At 42.5% G+C, this 21,938-nt stretch overlaps 1 protein-coding gene across 19 annotated transcripts in view; it reads left to right on the top strand.

The window, feature by feature from the left end:
* Positions 1–21,938, top strand: part of KALRN (kalirin RhoGEF kinase) — a 645,891-nt gene that overhangs the window by 255,304 nt on the left and 368,649 nt on the right. For all 19 annotated transcript variants that reach the window (XM_033855735.2, XM_073804132.1, XM_073804131.1 and 16 more), the window contains one exon: positions 20,491–20,682. In XM_033855735.2, coding sequence (XP_033711626.1) covers positions 20,491–20,682 — 192 coding nt within the window. The remainder of the gene's footprint in view (positions 1–20,490; positions 20,683–21,938) is intronic.

Genomic DNA, 21,938 nt, shown 5'->3' with positions numbered 1-21,938 from the left:
TCAAGAAAAAGAGGGAGAGGACTCAAATCAATAAAATTAGAAATGAAAAAGGGGGAGTTACAACGGACACCGCAGAAATACAAAGCATCCTAAGAGACTACTACAAGCAACTCTATGCCAATAAAATGGACAACCTGGAAGAAATGGACAAATTCTTAGAAAGGTATAACCTTCCAAGACTGAACCAGGAAGAAATAGAAAATATGAGCAGACCAATCACAAGTAATGAAATTGAAACTGTGATTAAAAATCTTCCAACAAGCAAAAGTCCAGGACCAGATGGCTTCACAGGTGAATTCTATCAAACATTTAGAGAAGAGCTAACACCCATCCTTCTCAAATTCTTCCCAAAAAATTGCAGGGGAAGGAACACTCCCAAACTCATTCTATGAGGCCACCATCACCGTGTTACCAAAACCAGACAAAGATACTACAAAAAAAGCTTACAGACCAATATCACTGATGAATATAGATGCAAAAATGCTCAACAAAATACTAGCAAACAGAATCCAACAACACATTAAAAGGATCATACACCATGATCAAGTGGGATTTATCCCAGGAATGCAAGGATTCTTCAATATATGCAAGTCAATCAATGTGATAAACCATATTAACAAATTGAAGAATAAAAACCATATGATCATCTCAACAGATGCAGAAAAAGCTTTTGACAAAATTCAACACCCATTTATGATAGACACTCTCCAGAAAGTGGGCATAGAGGGAACTTACCTCAACATAATAAAGGCCATATACGACAAACGCAGAGCAAACATCATTCTCAATGGTGAAAAACTGAAAGCATTTCCTCTAAAATCAGGAAGGAGACAAGGATGTCCATTCTCACCACTATTATTCAATATAGTTTTGGAAGTCCTAGCCATGGCAATCAGAGAAGAAAAAGAAATAAAAGAAATACAAATTGGAAAAAAAGAAGTCAAACTGTCCCTGTTTGCAGATGACATGATACTATACATAGAGAATCCTAAAGATGCCACCAGAAAACTACTAGAGCTAATCAATGAATTTGGTAAAGTAGCAGGATACAAAATTAATGCACAGAAATCTCTTGCATTCCTATACAATAATGATGAAAAATCTGAAAGAGAAATTATGTAAACACTCCCATTTACCACTGCAACAAAAAGAATAAAATACCTAGGAATAAACCTACCTAGGGAGACAAAAGACCTGTATGCAGAAAACTATAAGACACTGATGAAAGAAATTAAAGATGATACCAACAGATGGAGAGATATACCATGTTCTTGGATTGGAAGAATCAGTATTGTGAAAATGACTATACTACCCAAAGCAATCTACAGATTCAATGCAATCCCTATCAAATTACCAATGGCATTTTTTATGGAACTAGAACACATCATCTTAAAATTTGTATGGGGACACAAAAGACCCCGAATAGCCAAAGCAGTCTTGAAGGAAAATAACGGAGCTGGAGGAATCAGACTCCCTGACTTCAGACTATACTACAAAGCTACAATAATCAAGACAATATGGTACTGGCACAAAAACAGAAACATAGATCAATGGAACAAGATAGAAAGCCCAGAGATAAACCCACGCACCTATGGTCAACTAATCTATGACAAAGGAGGCAAAGATATACAATGGAGAAAAGACAGTCTCTTCAATAAGTAGTGCTGGGAAAACTGGACAGCTACATGTAAAAGAATGAAATTAGAACAGTCCCTTACACTATACACAAAAATGAACTCAAAATGGATTAGAGACCTAAATGTAATACCAGACACTATAAAACTCTCAGAGGAAAACATAAGAAGAACACTCTTTGACATAAATCACAGAGAGATCTTTTTTGATCCACTTCCTAGAGTAATGAAAATAAAAACAAAAATAAACAAATGGAACCTAATGAAACTTCAAAGCTTTTGCACAGCAAAGGAAACCATAAACAAGACGAAAAGACAACCCTCAGAATGGGAGAAAATATTTGCAAACGAATCAATGGACAAAGGATTAATCTCCAAAATATATAAACAGCTCATGCAGCTCAATATTAAGGAAACAAACAACCCAATCCAAAAATGGGCAGAAGACCTAAATAGACATTTCTCCAAAGAAGACATACAGATGGCCAAGGAGCACATGAAAAGCTGCTCAACATCACTAATTATTAGCGAAATGCAAATCAAAGCTACAATGAGATATCACCTCACACCAGTTAGAATGGGCATCATCAGAAAATCTACAAACAACAAATGCTGGAGAGGGTGTGGAGAAAAAGGAACCCTCTTGCACTGTTGGTGGGAATGTAAATTGATACAGCCACTATGGAGAACAGTATGGAGGTTCCTTAAAAAACTAAAAAAGAATTACCATATGACCCAGCAATCCCACTGCTGGGCATATACCCAGAGAAAACCGTAATTCCAAAAGACACATGCACCCCCAATGTTCATTGCAGCACTATTTACAATAGCTAGGACATCGAAACAACCTAAATGCCCATTGACAGACGAATGGTTAAAGAAGATGTGGTACATATACACAATGGAATATTACTCAGCCATACAAAGCAACGAAATTGAGTAATTTGTAGAGACGTGGATGGATCTAGAGACTGTCATACAGAGTGAAGTAAGTCAGAAAGAGAAAAACAAATATTGTATATTAACACATATATGTGGACCCTAGAAAAATGGTACAGGTGAACTGGTTTGCAAGGCAGAAATAGAGACACAGATGCAGAGAACAAACATATGAACATCAAGGGGGGAAAGTGGCAGGGGTGGTGGTGGTGGTGTGATGAATTGGGAGATTGGGATTGACATATATACACTAATATGTATAAAATGGGTAACTAATAAGAACGTGCTGTTTAAAAAAATAAATAAAATAAAATTCAAAAAAAAAAGAGGGGAAAGGGAATAAAGCTATACAGGAGTGACATTTTAATATCTCAGTGGAATTAAGTTAGTATGCCTCTGAGGCTGATTCTCATAAGTTAAGATATTCATGTTAAACCCTAGAGCAATAGCTAAGAAAATAATAAATAATAATAGAGGAAAAAAATAGAGAAAAAAAAATAAAAAAAAAAAACAAAAAATAATAGAGGAAAAAGTTAGCAAAGATATTAAAATACTACGTTATAAAATATTCAGTTAACACAAAAGAAAGCACTATAGAAAGAACAGAGGTATAAAGACAGACGTGACATATAGAAAAAGTATAATGGCAGGCATAAATCCAACTATATCAATAATGACATTAAATGTGAAAAGGTTAAACAGTCTAATCAAAGGTAGAAATTTTCAAATGGATTTAAAAAAAAAGTTCCAACAATATATTGTCTATAGGAGAAACACTTTAGATTCAAGATTATTTTAGATTGAAAATAAAAGGATGGAAACAGATGTATTGTGAAAACAGCAATCATAAGAAAACCCAGAGTGACACACTAATAAGACTTTTAAATAGACTTCAAAACAAAACAAAACAAAAATGTTACTGGAGAAAATGGGGAACATTTTGTAAAGATGGAAGAGTTACTCCATCCGGAAGATATAAAAATTATAAGCATATGTACCTAACAATGTAACACCAAAATAAATGAAGCAAAAACTGACAAAAATGATGAGAAATTCAATTCAAAAATAATAGAGACTTTCATACCCCACTTTTGTTTTGTTTTTTTTTTGTGGTACGCGGGCCTCTCGCTGCTGTGGCCTCTCCTGCTGCGGAGCACGGGCTCCGGACCCGCAGGCCCAGCAGCCATGGCTCACGGGCCCAGCCGCTCCGCGGCATGTGGGATCCTCCCGGACCGGGGCACGAACCCGCGTCCCCTGCATCGGCAGGCGGACTCCCAACCACTGCGCCACCAGGGAAGCCCCATACCCCACTTTTAATAATAGTTAGAACAGCTAAGCAGAAGATCAATAAGAAAATAGAAGACTTGAATGAAGAAATAGACTATAAACCAAATCGACCTATAGAACACTCCACCCAACAACAGCAGACTATACATTCTTCTCAAGGGCACGTGAAACATTGCCCAGAATAGACCATATATTGGCAATAAAAGAAATCTGAATAAATAAAAGGGATAAAAATAATATAAAATACGTTCTCTGACCACAATGGAATGAAATTAGAAATCAGCAACAGAAAGAAATTTGGGGAATTCACAAATATGTAGAAATTAAATAACACTCTCTTAAATATACAATGGATCAAAGAAGTAATAAAAAGGGAAATTAGAAAATACTTTAAAATGAATGAAAATGAAGACTCAGCATATCAAAACTTATAGGCTGCAGCTAAAGCCATGCTTGGAGAGAAATTTATGGCTGTAAATACCTCTAGTTAAAGAAAGAAAAAGAAAATCTAAATTAATATCCTAAACTTCCACCTTAAGGCACTAGAAGAAGAAGAGCAAACTAAGCCTAAAACAAACAGAAGGAAGGAAGTAATAAGGATTAGAGTGAAAATTAATGTAATAGAGAAGAAAAAACAGTAGAAAAAAAATCAGTGAATCCCAAAGCTGGTTCTTTGAAAAGATCAACAAAATTGACAAACCTTTAGCTAGAATAACCAAGAAAAGAAATTACTGGCATCAGAAATGAAAGAGGGGATATTACTACCAACCGTACAGAAACAAAAAGGATTATAAAGGAATACTACAAACAATTGTACACCCGTAAATTAGATAACTTAGATGAGATGGACAAAAACCCAGGCCCAGAGGGCTTTACCACTGAATTCTATCAAACATTTAAAGAGTTAATACTAATTCTTCAGAAGCTTTTCAAAAAAAAATAAAATAAAAAAATAGAAAAGGAGGAAATACTCCCAACTCTTTTTATGAGGCTAGTATTACTTTGATACCAAAACCAAACAAAAACATTACAAAAGAAAAGAAAGCTACAGACCAATATTGCTTATGAATATGGATGTAAAAATGTCCAACAAAATGCTAACAGCAAACCAAATCTAGAAACATACAGAAAGAATCATATACTATGATGAATTGGGAATTACCCCAGGATGGTGAGGTTGGTTTAACATCAGTAAAATAGAAAACAAAAATCACATGATTATCTCAATCGACCCAGAAAAACTATTTGACAGAATTCAATACCCTTTCATAATAAAACAAACTGGGACTAGAAGAGAACTTCCTCAGCCTGATAAAGGGCACCTATGAAAAACCCACAGCTAACGTCATGCTTCATGGTGAAAGGCTGGATACCCTCTCCCTAGAATCAGGAACAGGATAAGTCTGCCACTTCTAATTAACACTGGAAGTTCTAGCCAGGACAGTTATTCAGGAAAAAGAAAAGACACCTAGATTAGAAAGGAAGAAGTAAAACTATCTGTTTTCAGATGTCATGATTTTGTATATGGAAAATCCTAAGGCATTTACTATCAAATTATTAGAACTAGTAAATTATTAGAATTAATAAATGAGTTCAGATTTCAGGATATTTCTACACACAGTGAACAATCTGGAAGTGAAATTAAGAAAACTGTTCCATTTATAGTAGCATCAAAAAGCATAAAATACTTGGGAAAAATTTCACAAAAGTGCAAAACTTGTACTCTGAAAACAATAAAACGCTGAAAGAAATTTAAGATCTAAATAAAGGGAAAAACATCTCATACTCATGGAGTGAAAGACTTAAATATTGTTAAGATGGCCATGCTCCCCAAATTAATATACAGATTCAGCACATCTCTATCAGAATCCTAGCTGGCTTCTTTGTAGAAGCTAACTAGTGGATTCTAAAATTTGTATGGAATTGCAAGGGACCCAGAGTAGCCAAAATAATTTTTAAAAAGAACAAAGTTGGAGGACTCATATTTCCTGATCTCAAAATTTACCACAAAACCACAGTAATCAAGACAGTATGGTACTGGCATAAGTATAGACATAAAGATCAATGGAGTAGAATTGAGAGTCCATAAATAAAGTCATATGTCTGTGGTCAACTGATTTTTGACGTGTTCCATGACCATTCAATGTGGAAAGAATAGTCTTTTCAACAAATGGTGCTGGGACAACTGGATAGACACATGCAAAAAATGAAGTTGGATCCTTACCTCATACTAAATAAAAAATAGATCAATTAGACCTCATCAAAATTAAGAACTTTTGTGATTCAAAAGTTACAATCAAGAAAGTGAAAAGGCAGCCCACAGAATGGGAGAAAATATTTGCAATTCATTTATCTGATAAGGGACTTGTATCTAGAATCTATAATACAGAATAAGAGAATAAAGAACTCTTCCAACTCAATAACAAAAAGACAAGTAACCCAATGGAAAAATGGACAAAGAATCTGAATAGTCATTTCTCCCAAGAAGATAAACAAATGGTCAATAAGTGTATGAAAAGATGCTTGAAAGTGCATGAAAAGCTGTTAGTCATGAGGGAAATGCAAATCAAAACCACAGCGAGATACCTTTTCACATCCTTTAGGATAGCTATAATCAAAAAGTCAGATAATAACAAATGTTGGTGAGGACCTTGAGAAATCAGAATCTTCATACATTGCTTGAGGGAGTGTAACATGGTATGGCCAATTTGGAATACAGTCTGGCAATTCCTCAGTTAAACACTGAGTTACCCTATGACCCAGAGATTCAACTGCTATGTATATACTCAAGAGAAATGACAACATATGTCCATACAGAAGTCCATACATCATACACAAATGTTTAAGGAAACATTAATAATAGCCAGAAGGTGGAAAAAACCAATTGTCCATTGACTGATGAATGGATAAACAAAATGTGGTGTATACATATAATAGAATATTATTTGGCATAAAAAGGAATGAAGTGCTGATACATGCTCTAACATGGATGAACTTTGAAAACATCTTACTAAGTGAAAGAATCCAGTCACCAAAGACCACATATTTATATGAGTCCATTTATATGAACAGTCTAGAATAGGCAAACCTATAGAAACAGAAAGTAGGCTTGGGATGAATGGAGCATAGAGGAACAGTAGTGAAAGGAAAGGGTACAGGGTTTCTTTTGATGATAAAAATGTTGTAAAATTGACTGCAATGTTGGTTGCACATATCTGTATACCAAATACTATTATACTAAAACCCACTGAGTTATATACACTGAGTTTAAATGGGTGAATTGTATGGTAGGTGAATTATATCTCAATACAACTGTTAAGAAGGAGGAGGGGAGGAGGAGAAAAAGACAACTGGAGAGTGAATGTTTTGTAAATGGGTTCCCGCTACCTTTAAGATATAATCTTCTTAATGGTTGCAGGTAATGACCATGACAGAGCATGGGCACCAACCATGGTGGTGTTGGCAAAGCTGAGATAGGAGGCTCTGGGTGCACCACTCGGCACTCACTCATTGGTGTATTCAACAAACTTTTGATGTTGTGTTCTCTTTGCCCTTTGCTGGACACTAAGAACAGCAAGATTCACGAGACACAAAGCTGCCTTCAAGGAGCTTGCAGTTTAGCCATCCTTAAATTTCATATGCCTGATGTAGGAGAATTTTGCCCACTAGGATATAAGCTCTTAAGGACAGAGCTTTGGGCTTCCCTGGTGGCGCAGTGGTTGAGAGTCCGCCTGCCGATGCAGGGGACGCGGGTTCGTGCCCCGGTCCGGGAAGATCCCACATGCCGCGGAGCGGCTGGGCCCGTGAGCCATGGCCGCTGAGCCTGCGCGTCCAGAGCCTGTGCTCTGCAACGGGAGAGGCCACAACAGTGAGATGCCCGCGTACCGCAAAAAAAAAAAAAAAAAGGACAGAGCTTTGTTTCATTCACACCCATATCTCCAGGGCCTGTAACAAGGCCTGGCACTTAGTAGGTGTCTAATAAATGCTCATTGAATGAATAGGATATTAAGCATGCTACAGCATCTGTTACCAACCTGGAGCAGAGTTTGGCAGCGAGGATGCAGAACTGGCAAGGCATGGCCTTTACTTTTGAGGGAACCCCACAGGACATGACTTGAGCAGAAGCTGAACAGCCATGAAAAGAAAGTGAATGAGAGCAATAGTTTCCATCAGGGGTGGGCTTGGGAACCAGGATGCTTACCAGGTTGCCCAGGTGATGAACAGTAAAGTCCAGGAACCACTGGATGGTCTTTTAAGTTCCACCTGACCTCAAGCATCTTTGTTTCCGAGGTTCTAATGCTAAAGATGGAAGTAAAGCCATTAAAATGTGTCCTTCCCTGACAAGAATGAACGTGATCCAGTGTTTTCTGTTAGCGCTGAGATTCCCTAAGGCAGGGCTTCTAAGGAAACCTGCGCTTGTAAAATGCTTCATGTATCACCAACCAGACCTATTCTTACTAATCGAGTTGAACAGGATGCAGTGTTTGTATCTCCACAAACAGCCTTGTGGGTGGAATTTCCATTTTCTTCTAACTCAGTGGGAGGATTAGATTTACTTTCTGATCTTCTCAGGATCCATTTATGATCCTTGCTCTTGGCACCATTGTCAGCATTAGAATTGTCCTAAGGAGAAAGGAGTATGCTTTGAACTAAGCCCAGTGAAGCTGGTCCACATGTCTAAGGCAGCAGCCCTTCATCCTGATGGCCCACGGGAGTCACCTCGGGAGCTTTGAAAAAACACCACATCGGGGCCCTACTGCTCTGGACTCTGATTTAACTGTGCTGGGATGTCTCCCAGGAAACCTGTACAAGGTGGAGAACCAGACTGAGAATCACTGAATCAGGTGGAGAAAATAAGCCAACTGACATTAGCCCTAGGGTCAAACTCTAAAGCTATTGGATAATTAACCTGTGGAGTTGGAGGACTTCCCTTCAAGGTCAGGAGTATCCAGGGGGAGAGAGTATCTGTCTTTACTCTCTGTTCCTTGCTCCCTACTCCAGCCTCTCCAAGGTGCCCCATTTTCCTTTACCCACCAGACTCTAATCAGCCATGTTTTGGGGATTGGCCCCTATTCAGACCAGAAACAGAGGGAAGCTCCTTGGCAGAAGCAAAGCATCACTCTGTACCACTCAGTATCACCCTGCTGCACAATGCTGGCTCCCCTCACCTTGCTGCCCAGTCACGTGGCCTGGGTCCCTGCTGAAAGGCTTCTCTGAGCTGACCTGCAGGGCTTGGCTGACTCGTGGCTGGCGCTGGCCTGGTTCAGCCTTCTCTCCTGATCATTCACCCCCTCCAGCGCACAGGTTTCCCTCCTCTCCCACCTCACTCCTGGTTCTCTGCCCTACACCCTTGGTACCTTTCTGGCTTTAGTCCACTACTCTCGGGGGCCCTCTGTCAGCATGTCCCTTACCCTCAGGATATCTTCTGTGCCCTCTGGGTGTTACCCCCCGAGCCTTGTAGCTCAATTTACCCACACACTTGGACATACATGCAGCCAGTGCCTGCTCTCTGCCAGGTCTGTAGCTGCCAAGGAGTTAATTTGTCTGAAATTCAGCCAAAGCTGACTCATGCCTCTTCTCTGAGGTCTCCTGGAGCCGAATGAAAGGCATGAAATGGTCTGTGAAACCTAGCACGTCAGATGAGATAATGTACACGAAAGGTCTTAAACTGTAAAGCATGACACAAATATGAAGTATTGATAATAAGAAGTAGCAGCAACATTGCATATGCCTTTCTGGAGCGTGGCTGGTAGCCGACCAGGAGTACCAGACAAGGGACAGAGACTGATCAGGGACATACAGGCAAGACGTTTACAAATCAGAAGATTCAAGAACTGAGAGGTCAGGACTAGATAGGCAGATGAGAAGGGAGCAGTGCCAAAAAAAAGAAAACAAAACAGAGGTCGGAGTTCGCCACCCAACCGGAGGCCCAGAAATGAGGAAGAACTAAAGGATTTCCATCAGCAAGTCCACTTGGCTCTGCCCTCAAAGTATATCCAGAATCTGGCCACTTGTTACCACTTGCACAGCCGTTACCTGCCTGGACTATTGTAGTAGCTCCTATCTGGTCTCCCTGCTTCCACCTTTGTTTCCTTACAGTCCATTCTTAACATAACAGCCCTAGCGATCCTGCCAAAAGTATGTCACTCCTGTGCTCAGAATGCTTTAATCCTTCTTAGGATAAAAGCTGAAGTCCCTTACCATGGCTTACGAGGTTCTGTGTGGTCTGGACACCCGTTACCCCTCCAATCTCATCCTCTACCACCTACTCATCTGCTCCAGTCACCCTGGGCTTCTTGCTGTTTCTTGAATGCTTCAAGGTCATTCCTGCCCCGTGGTCTTTGCCCCTGCTGTTTCCTTACCTGGAGCCTCTTCCTGGCTGTTCATTCTCTCACTTCATTCAGGGCTAAGCTCCAGTGTCACCCTCAGTTTCAGGGGTCAGCCTGCCCTGACTTCTCTGTCTTAAGTAGCACTTCCCAGCCCCACCATGCTCTATCCTTTTCCCAGCTGTATTTTGTATAGCACTGAAATAAGAAATATATAGTAGATATTACCTTATTGTCTGACTCTTCTAAAATGTAAGCGCCATGAGCATAGGAGTTTTGTCTGCTTGTTCCCTGCTTGCACAGTGCCTTGAATTACTGGATGAATGCTTGAATAAACGAATAGGATCGCAGATTTAAGACTCTGACAATAAATCACGATATTGAGTAAAGGGGCAAAGAACTGCCTTAATCCTGAGCTTTACTGTGTTTCTGTGGAGACAGGAACCTGTTCCTCAAGGTGACTGGCCTTGGATTCACAGGTAGAGGTGATTCTTCCAAGGAGGGAGAGGACAAGAAAAGTCCACCTGCCAGGCTCCTGCCCATTCTGGAGCTGAGCTATTCTGGGAATTCCAAGGGCAAGTCAAGGACCCCAGTGGGGAGGCTTCAGAGAAGTAGAAATTTTTATTGAATTCTCTCTCCAGGAGCCCTATTCTTCTGGGATATGAGTTTGTGGATCTTTGGGAGCAATTTCTCTTCATCATCTCCCTTGAGGGACATCTTTGGTTGGTTCAACTGCTTTCACATTTATGGCAAAGTAAAACAGCACAGTGGGAAAGAACAAGGGCACTTGGTGCTAGCCGTGGCTCTGTATTTCCTTCCTAGTTGTGAGATCATAGGCAAGTTATTTCAGTTTCTCAGAGCCTCACTACCTCGTCCATAAATGGAGGATAGTGTTGGTACCTTTGCCAGGGATGTTGTAAGGATGAAATGTGATCATGCATTTTAAGCACAACATTTGGCATGATGTTATGCTTGGCAAATGTTCAGCTCTTATCACTGTCAGGGTCAGGAGTGGTAGAAGAAACAGTTCTCCTTGTTCGGGACATCTCCTCATAGTTCCCATCTGTAAAGCATCTCAAACTTTAACGTGCATATGTATCACTTGGGACAATCTTGTTAAAATGCAGATTCTGATCCAGAAGATGGGGAAAGGGCCTGAGATTCTGCATTTCTAACCAGTTCCCGGGTTGCACTGATGCCAGGACCAAGCTCTGAATAGCTAAGAGAAATGCAGAAGAAAGGCCTGGGAAATAAAATACTGGTGAATGTGTTTCTGTGAAGTTTTATAGCCTCTCATTCCAACCTTAAAGGCAGCCTGAAATTACTACATCCTAACTCAGAAGAGCTACATTGTTTCCAGCCTCTTTCCCTGCTGGCCTCCCTGAATCTAATTCCAGCTGTACCCATCCCTCCCTACCATTTCAATCCTGCAATAATGCCTCATACAAAGACACCCTTTTAAGGAAGTTTCACTCAGAGCTGCGAGAGGAGAGACAGAAGGCTTTCTCTTTTACTTAAATCTGCTCCTGGGTTTCCTTGGCCCTCGGACATATGGCCAGGCGTTTGTTTTCATGGCTGCTTAATGGTTTGTAAGGCAATTGCTGGAGGAAACACTGCTACAGCAAGCCAGGCAAGAGAGACAGAGGGATTCAACGCCAGTGTTATCTTTGCTAAGCACCAGGGCTGTTCCAGCTTCCTTCCTCTCTCTGCCCGACAATGACAGATGGCTTCCACATGGTTTGACCTACTGTTTGGCCAGCCCTGACCAGATAGTCATCCATCAGCTGCCCTGTTTTGTTCCCTAGAGGGCACCCTGTGGTTTGAGAGAGGCAGAAGTTAGAGGTTTCGTTTAGAGCTCACCACATCTCATAGCTATTGTAGTAGAGTTTCAAGTGTGGACAGTTCTTATTCCAGATGTTCCTATCCCAGTGTCCATATGTTTCGAGGTGGGATCAGCAGGTTTACATGGTAATGTTCAACTAATTAATCATAAGCTGATGCTTTAACAGCTTCAGGACCCAAAGTGGGTTTCATACTAGCAAAGATGTAAGCGATCATATGGTACTATTAATCTGGAAAAAGGAGGTGAGGTTCAGCTTTTTCCATTGCTTTGGCACAATCTATTTCTTACAGATTCTGAATGTTACTCATGAAGCCTCTGAAAGCTGTATGGGAAAATCTCCAAATAATTCTCCTCATGGCTCTCTTTGAGTGTTACAAAACAAAAACTTAATATTATCTGCAGGGCATGAGAAAAAGGTAGTATAAGCAGAAGGATGATGCAGACTAGGAATCAGGAGACCTGAGTCTAGTCCCAATTTACCTCTCTTTTTGTGACTTTGAATATACCACTTAATTGATCAAACAGATTTTTTAATCACCTACTAGGTGGATTCAAGCAAGAAATATCTGAGTTTTAGTATTTTTTTTTAACTGTAAAATGAGATTATCATATGAACTTGGCTTCTAAAAACTTTAACTGAAGTGTGTTTGTATTCTCTTCCTTCTTAAAGCATAATTTGCTCACTAAAACTTGCCTATTTCACTTGTACATTAATTGTACTTTACTTGTAAAACAAATGCTTTACCAAAGTAAAAAGATACAGGAACATTTGAGTAGTTACAGCTTTCATGGATTGCAACCTGGCCAAATCTATTAAAATTAAAGATACAGAGGGCTTCCCTGGTGGCGCAGTGGTTGGGAATCTGCCTGCCAATGCAGGGGACACGGGTTTGAGCCCTGGTCCGGAAGGATCCCACATGCCACAGAGCAACTAAGCCCGTGCACCACAACTGCTGAGCCTGTGCTCTAGAGCCCGCGTGCCACAACTACTGAGCCCGCACGCCTAGAGCCTGTGCTCCACAACAGGAGAAGCCACCGCAATGAGAAGCCTGTGCACTGCAACGAACAGTAGCCTCTGCAGGCCGCAACTAGAGAAAGCCGATGCGCAGCAACAAAGACCCAATGCAGCCAAAAATAAACAAATAAAATAAAATAATAATAATAATAAATTAGGGCTTCCCTGGTGGCGCAGTAGTTGAGAGTCCGCCTGCCGATGCAGGGGACACGGGTTCGTGCCCCGGTCCGGGAAGATCCCACATGCCGCGGAGCGGCTGGGCCCGTGAGCCATGGCTGCTGAGCCTGCGCGTCCGGAGCCTGTGCTCTGCAACAGGAGAGGCCACAACAGTGAGAGGGCTGTGTACCACAAAAAATAATAATAATAAATTAAAAAAAATTAAAGACACATTAAAATAATTTTTAAAACTAAAAAATATTTTAAATACCAAATCTATTATTGGTTTGGCCAAAAAGTTCATTCGGTTTTAAGTAAAAATAAAGACGTTTTTCGTTTTCACCAAGAACTTTATTGAACAATGTATTCATTAACCGAACGAACTTTTTGGCCATTAAAAATAAACTGCAACCCCTAGCATTATTTGTAGAGGGGGAAAAAAAACCAAAAGCAAAAACTAGAAACAACCTTTGTGTGTCAGTAAAGAGAATGAGTTTGATAAAATTAGAAGGTTGAACATAAATTCTCCCTTAGCTCCATCACTCATAGACATTTGGTGTTTTGACTGGGGAGGGAAAGGGCTGGGGGATAAAATAATGTATATTTCCTCTGTATAGTTTTAAGAACATTTTACCTCAATTACTGTGTGTGTATATATATTTATATATATATATATAAAATCTCAAAATTATTTTTTAAAAAACTTCTCTAGGGCTTCCCTGGTGGCGCAGTGGTTGAGAGTCCACCTGCCGATGCAGGGGACACGGGTTTGTGCCCCGGTCCGGGAAGATCCCACATGCCGCGGAGCGGCTGGGCCCGTGAGCCATGGCCGCTGAGCCTGTGCATCCGGAGCCTGTGCTCCGCAATGGGAGAGGCCACAACAGTGAGAGGCCTGCGTACCGCAAAATAAATAAATAAATAAAATTAAAAAGCTTCTCTATACACAAGAGAATTAAGATGAGAAAAAGACCCTAAAGAAAAGTCTCCCCTCAACCCCGCTGCCACTATGCATATTTAGTACAAAATAGCGTTCAGTAACCTTTGGGTGTGCTTCCCTGGTTTGCATAATATTTTTCTCAGCTGAGGCTGTACTGTTTATGTATTTTATAGTTCACATTTTGATTTAACATTCACTTTGCATTTGACCCAAATGATTTTGCTGAGTACCCTGGCCCTTGGCCGGTTGTTTGCCTGGCCTCCCTCCCTGGAGTTTTGGATTTGGAGAGACAAGGTCTCCAGGGCTTGTCTAGAGGACTGAGCCGCTTTCAGGAAAGTGGCCCCTCTGTGGTAGTTGACCTCACCTTCTGTGATGATCTGACAGATCACAACTTCCGTTTTCATGAGGATAATTTAAAAGCTGCAGCCCCGTTGAGCAGAATGGAATTGAGAACCCTGTGCCCAGGACTCATTCCTTGCAGAGATGAGACAGCTCTTCAGTGACTCCCCTCTGCTGTGCTGGAGGTGAGGAGGAGAAACGTCCCCCTGGACAACAAAGTGACGGGCCGCCACGCCTGGCCTGGGGAGGAGGTTTCGGCCACCTTTTGCAGTACGGCCAGTGATAAGGAGATGGATCTGTCCCCTTGTGTGAACATGGGACATTCCCACTTCTGGGTGCTCTGGGTGTGGCTCACACATGTCAAGGTAGTGGAGACACCTTAAGAAGGCTATCCCAAGAGACAAAGGCCTCTATTTTTCTGACTTAAGGTTGAAAGGGCATGGATCACAGAGCTAGTCACTGGCTGATTCTGAACTCTCCAATCTTTCTGGGTCAAAGACAGACCTGTGCACAGTTCAGGGCCCTAGACTCTCGAATCCTAGGGGTAGGGCATCTGCCAACACAGGGGCTGTAGTTTGCAGGGCAGTGGCCTGACAGGCAGCTAGGCCAACTTTGCCTGCTGTGGGGCTGGGCCCATGTGGCAGGCCCCTGTGCAAGGGAGTGTTCCTCAGGAAGAGTAGGGGACTTTGTGGCAAGCTTTCTGTGAAGTACAGTGGGACTCTGGACTCATTGGAATATTTGTCTCTGGTTGGAATAGTTAATAGATTTTTCTTTTGTTTTACTTTTTACTAATACTTTGATTTGGTTTGCAATTAACTTGGAGAGTTAACACCAATGTGCTGGAATTGGATGTGGGAAAAGATTTGACATTCTTTGAGTTATCAGTTATATGCCAGGCAACTGACCAGATGCTTTATGTTATCTCATGTAACCCACAGGAGGGAGTTTACGATTCAGGGTGGGGACCTACAACCACAAGAGTGTAAAATTCACTCCTTATTTTAGGAGTGAAGTGAATGGGATTCAAATAATACATGTACTCAGAAAGGATCTGCTCTTACCATCAGCCCCTGACACAGACCCTAGGTTACCAAAATGATAGCTTGCATCAAATGATTATTTCTAGAAGAGCCAGTATCTCTTTCAGAGTATACCACATAAGAGACTACATTTAAAGAGAAAATTTAGCTGGGTTTTTAAGTGGAGAGTTATCATTATCTTGCAAGCAACTTGGCATATTATTGTAGCCAGTCGGGGCAGCCAGGAGCCAGGTTCAAAGTGAGAGCCTTTGGCAGGGCTGAAAACTTTCATCAAGCTTCAGCCGGGTTAAAAAAAAAAAAAAAAAATTCTGCCAAATCGTTCTTTCAGCAGAATGACTTTGTTCCATAGATTTCAGTTAATCACAGCAGGAGACAAGACCTCAGGAGAAGGGTCTGGCCATCCATCCTGTGATCTCCACTTAATGGCTGCAGGAGTGAAATGAGAAAACAGAGAATTTTGTAGGCAACAAAAGTGGGGACAGGGTGTAAATATAGAGGGTTTTGAGTTAGGAAGATTCTGTTGGAATTTAGTTATTTTTCCTATTTGTGACCGAAATGATCGGAGGAGAGCCTTTGAGGGCAGATAGGGTGGGATGGAGGATGCAGCAGGCCAGGCTGCAGGTGCATTGCATTCTGCAGGGTAGATCGTGTTTAAACCTTGGACAGTGCAATACTTTGAATAATGATCATAATAATAGCAGCACTGATATGGTGGGAGGGGTTTAAATTCATAAAGCAGTTTTGAGGTAAGAGTTTAAGAAGATACTCACTAAGCTAGAATTATTAGTCATGCTGTTAATTTCTGACCAGGGAAGCTGGTTAGTCTAGGCAGCTCGGCTCAGGGGAAGGGGATGCAGAGAAGAGGGGGAGGGGAGCAGCTGGCCCTTGGTCACCCAGCTCGAGCTGTGGCCCTGACACGACAGTGCAGAAAGCAGAGCTGGGCTGAGGGGCTGAGGCATGTGGACAGCCGAGGCTGGGCTACATGTCCCTCTGGGGTGGGCCGCACTGCTCTTCTTGGTCTCACTCCACGTAGGTGTCCCCTTGCCAGCCCTTTAGTGAACAGAGCAGTTTTTTGAAAGCATAAACCAGATCACGTTCCTCTTCTGTTTAAAACCATCCCATTGCACGTGGACACTTGACAGCTTTGTCTCCCTTGTTGCTTCAGTATATGCCCCACCTCCTCCATAGAATGAGGTCTAGATATAGTCAGTATTCCCCCAGGCACTGGAGATGAGACAGAAGAAGACTGTGACCGCCTAAGTTCTCTCTACGTTCCATCTGCGTGCCCTCCATGAACAGGGTACACCTGGAGGCCTGGTTATATGGCGCCGACACTGGACACTGCTTACTCAGAAATGGAATGTCTGAGATCTTTAGTTCATCTTACAGCTGAGGAAGCTGAGGCACAGAGGAGGCAAGTGACATCTTAAGCGAGTGCCAGGGCTGGACGAGAACTCACATCTGACTCCTGACCCGGCAACGCTGATGCCCTCGACTGACGGACAGCTCTGCAGCTGGAAGGGCATTGAAGGCTGGCAGGGAAGAACGGCAGAGCCCGGCAGGTGGGAGGGCGTAGAGGAGGCAGCTGGTAGAAAATGGAAAGGCCATGAAGAGTCAAAATATGCATTCCCCCTAGCCATGTCCCCAGGACAGACGGGAGTCCCAGGTGCTCTTTAACAGAGGCATAAACAGTGACACAGAAAAACTACACAGAGGGATTGACCCAAGGCCAAGACGTGTCATTTGTGCCTAACGACTAAGCACCCTGTTTATTTGGATTCTTCACCTTGCTCTGTCCTTTTAAGTCATGTGAGACCTTCTCCGCCATTCTTCTCTTGTCATTTGGTTTGTGACTCCAGTTTAGAATCTCTCTGCCTATTTGTCTCAGGTTCTAAGCTGGAGGGAGATAAAGAAGGTGATGATGAACTTGGGCCATGTGACTTGCCTGCAGCGTTTTGCTGTTCTTCAAAGGGGCTGTAGAGAAGCACAGTGAGCAAATTCATGAGTCAACATTATACTTGTCCCTCTTTTGTGAGGAATACTGCCTCTACTTCTTGTGTGAAGTGTAATCATTTGTTAGCTTTAGTAAGACATCTCTCTGCCCACCGATAAGGAAACAAAAAGGCATTTACTGTGCTAGTCTCTAGAATGTGAAGTGTAAGCTGTGGTCTTTTTTTGTTCGTTTGTTTTTAGCTTTCATTTATGATCACAGGCTTAAGGGTTGAAGGGGGCCTTGGAGGACTGCCAACCTCACCACCCCCTTCTGTGCAGGAAGCCCCTTCTCAACATCCTTGCCAGTGGTTCATATCCCTTCCCCCTGCATCCCCACTGCGAGTTGCCTCTACCTCTGTCATAACACTTACTTCATTTTGCTTAAATTACAGTTATTTGAGGACTCTTTTTAAGTCTCAGCTGTGAGCCCCTGAGGGCAGGAATCCTGTCTCTTTCCTCTTTGTCTTTGATCTCCCACAGCCCCCAACACAAAGCCTGGCCCACTCTCCATAAATATTTGAAGGAGTGACAAGGTGTTAACAGCCTCCAGAGGCAGCCACAGTTCAACATCTCTAATAGCTAGAAAGTTCTTCCTAAAAGTGAGCAGAAACGCACCTCCCCAACTTCCCTGTGGGGGGAGAGTATAAACAGCCAGTGATGACAAAGGGCCAGGCAAATGCACACGAGAGACCCCGGGGACAGGCCATGCCCTGTCTTATTGCTGTTCTTGCTTCCCTTCTGGCCAAAGGATACGAAGGTCTTTCCCATGACAGGAAAACCCAACCGCGCTAGATAGAGTTGGAGAAGTGTGTGTGGCGTGGGGAGGGTTTCCAGGATTCAAATCCAGTTTGGAAGGGCAGCTTTACTAGATGCTGCCATTGTCCCACTCATATCCCCTCAGTCCTCCCCGAGGGTCATCTGCAGACCGTTCCCATGCACAGCGACAGCTTCCTGTGTTTCTCTGCCCATGGTCACTCTCTGACCTGGGGACTGTGCTTGGCCTGTGTGTAGGTCAGGCTGGAAATGCCAGGGAGTAACTCCAGGAGAGACCTTCAACCATGAGTGATGGGACTTGTGCATAAATACCCCAGATCCCTCATCTCCCAGTGGGATGCCCAGAAGTGTGTTCTACACAGTCTCTCAAAGGTTTCAGGAGAGATGACCCCCAAATGCTCACAGCAGTAATCCACTAATGGACACATCCTTTCTTTATTTGCCTCCCTTCCCTCGTTGACTTGCCTACTCCCTCACTGTGCTTTCTGGGATCACACCCAAATAAACAGTCTGCCCCAAATCCTTGTTTCAAGGTCTGCTTTGGGTGGAACCCAAGCAGGAAATTTGGTGGAAATCCTAATGTTAGTCTCTTAAAAGACAGAGCTATTAAAATTAGTATATGTCTTTTATCCCCCCGTTTCTTTCCTTCTATTTCTAATTCAGAGTTGGTTTTTCTGTCAGTTCTATAAATAGAGTTTAATTTTAAGAAGAATCTGGGTCCTAACTCAGAAAACAGGACTGATAATGATTCCTAAGTCTTTGAAGGATAGTTATTTCAAATAATAAGAGTTAGTAATATTCTAGTTCTATTAAGGAAACGTACTAGTCAGAAAGGTCTCAGGCCAGACTAAAGAAAGAGGTTACGCATGGGGATCATCAGACATCAGGATGGATTTGTGTTCAAGTGCTTCACTTAACCTCTTAAACTTCCACAGAGACCTTTTAAATGAAGAGAGACCTTATCAACCTGGCTCAGGTTTGGGATGGAGTGCTTGAGGTCAGGACAGCGAACATGAATGCGGACCATGAGGGAAGAGGGAAAGGAAAATAAAGAACCTTCATTAAACTTACCCATTATTAATGAACTACCGCTGAGCTAATAGAGCCAAGAGAAAATGCCGTTACCGAAGAATATTTATTATCATATCAGAAGATTCATAACAAAGAACAGAGGTGTGCAAGCAACCTGCCACCCTAGTCCTCCTTCAGACAGACATTGTGTGAGTCAGAATAACTCCCTGTAGGTGCTACAATATTACTTGATTGGTTTGACACCTCAGACAATTAATAGGAGGTAGCAGTTAAAAATAATCATGCTCACTACTGTCTTTGTTTGTGCGTTTGTGGGTTTTTTGTCTTCTTTCCTCCTGTAGAGTTTTCTGCTGACCTAGTAAGGAATGACACACATGGTCATGAATTTTTAATTGGCAATCAAAGATGGGAAGGAATGTGAACAAAACACAGGGTGAGAGGAGTCAGCAGGGCCAGGAGAGCCCCACAGATGCCTTTTTGGGGTCAGGTGGGGAGATGTTCCTAAGTCACGTAGGGATAAGAAAGGGCTCCACAGATCTTACTTTAAGCGTGGATATTGTGGCTTCGTACGCTCTCTTTATTTATTTATTCACCTGCTGTCTTGGTGGGGGTAGGAACAGGGGGCAGCAAAGTCTTCACTTAGTGGTAGGAAGATGTGTGGTCATCCTGTGACGTGTGTCCTTTGCCCTCTTTGATGAGCACTGCTGCCCTGTTGTAGTTGGCAGTAATGCCCTGGGTACAGCTCTCTCCTGAGTTGAGAGAGGTGCCTTTGCCTCCTCAGGCTTTTGCCCCGGTCTGAGCCGTTGCTTCCGGAGAGAAACTCTTGGAAGTACCGTGCTGTCCCCATGGCGTGACCTCGTAAGGTGACTGTGAGGGTCATTAAGGCAGTCCAGTAAAGTGACTGCACTCGTGGGCATTAATAGTTGGCACAAAAACTGTGCTGGTCCTCAAAATGAAGGGGCTCAGTTACGGTACCTGCCATCTGCTGAAATGTCATAATATAAACAAAGACCTCCTTCGGGCTCAAAAGGGATATGTTAATGTGGCCGATACTGGCCTCTCTCAAACTTTTTGTTTTGGGTAGCCTCCTTCCCCGCGTATTCCCCCAGCCCAGGGTGCTCTGTGGGTGCCTTTTCAGCCTGCCCCACTAAGCACCCGCTCTCCCTTGCTTCCCAGAACGCCTATGTCAACATCAACCGCATCATGTCCGTGGCTTCCCGCCTCTCAGAGGCCGGCCACTACGCCTCGCAGCAAATCAAGCAGATCTCCACGCAGCTGGACCAGGAGTGGAAGAGCTTCGCGGCCGCTCTGGATGAGCGCAGCACCATCCTCGCCATGTCTGCTGTGTTCCATCAGAAGGCTGAGCAGGTAAGGCCAAGGGAGCTGCTGTGGCCTCTGGTGGTGGGAAGCGCAGGGGCAGGGGCAGGGCAGGGCAGGCTGGGAGGACATACACTGAGGCGTAGAGAGACCCTCCTCTCTTTTTGGAACACCAAAGACCGTGCTGAGTAGCTTTGACAACAGCCCATGTTCTAGTACTGTCATGCCCCTGTGTACCCAGAGAGACATTGGTGACTCTTGGAGGCTTTGCTTAACATTCAAACAGGAAGAAACCCAGAGCTAACTATTCTGCTTAGTAGTTTATTGTTGGACGTGTGTGTGCACGCACGCGCACGTGTGTGTGTGTGTGTGTTGACTGCTTAGTTTGCATTCCATAAGCATAGACCAAAGGGGTGAAACTAAACTGATCATTGAGTGCTGAGAACAGGGGGAAACTAATTTTACATGAAGCATTTGCTGTGGATAATAATAATGTAATAATAATACAGTGAACAGAAATAATAATTACTTGTTGCCATTTACTTACTGGCATTGGCCAGTGACATTACTAACCCATTTTACAGAGAGGAGCAGGGAAGCTCAGAGAGATTAAGTAAGCTGCCTGAGATCCAGTGGCATGCAGGAGCTGACTCTCACCAGCTTAGGGAGAGCCAATGGTTAAATTTGCAGGAATTTTAGGAGCTGGTTGTTAAACATAGCCATTACTTTAAACTATATAAATTTAAATTAAATATACCACATTAAAAGCAAAGGTAATAAATACTCAAAACTCATCATTTTCAATTATTTTACTAGATTTTATTATTTTCTATGTTCTTGAGATTATTTCTATGTTATATACACATACTCTCTCTCCCTCTCTCCCTCTCTCTCTCTCTCTCTCTCTCTCTCTCTCTCTCTCTCTCTCTCTCTCTCTCTCGCTCTCGCTCTCTCGCTCTCTCTCTCTCTCACACACACACACACACACACAACAATAAACTACTAAGCAGAATGTAAATAGGCTCTGGGTTCCTTCCTGTTTGAATGTTAAGCAAAGCCAGCAAGAGTTACCATTTGTCTCTTTGTCAACATTTATGTCTGTGGTAATAGTATACAGTTGTGTGCTACTGATCACCTCATCCCAACTACATATTTGGTGATGTTGCAATGGTAGCCTGAAATAGGGCAAGATAAAAGTTTTACACCATGGAAATCATCAAGTGTTAGAAACCAGGGCTTGATTTGTTGTTTTATTGATTGTCTAGAATCGTAAGAAAATGAGAGAGAAAATATTTTAAAATGCAGAT

This window comes from Tursiops truncatus, chromosome 4 (genome assembly GCF_011762595.2).
Source record: "Tursiops truncatus isolate mTurTru1 chromosome 4, mTurTru1.mat.Y, whole genome shotgun sequence".
Lineage (NCBI taxonomy): Eukaryota > Metazoa > Chordata > Mammalia > Artiodactyla > Delphinidae > Tursiops > Tursiops truncatus.
Note: the sequence above shows the minus strand (reverse complement) of the source record. Positions and strands in the feature narration are given on the sequence as shown.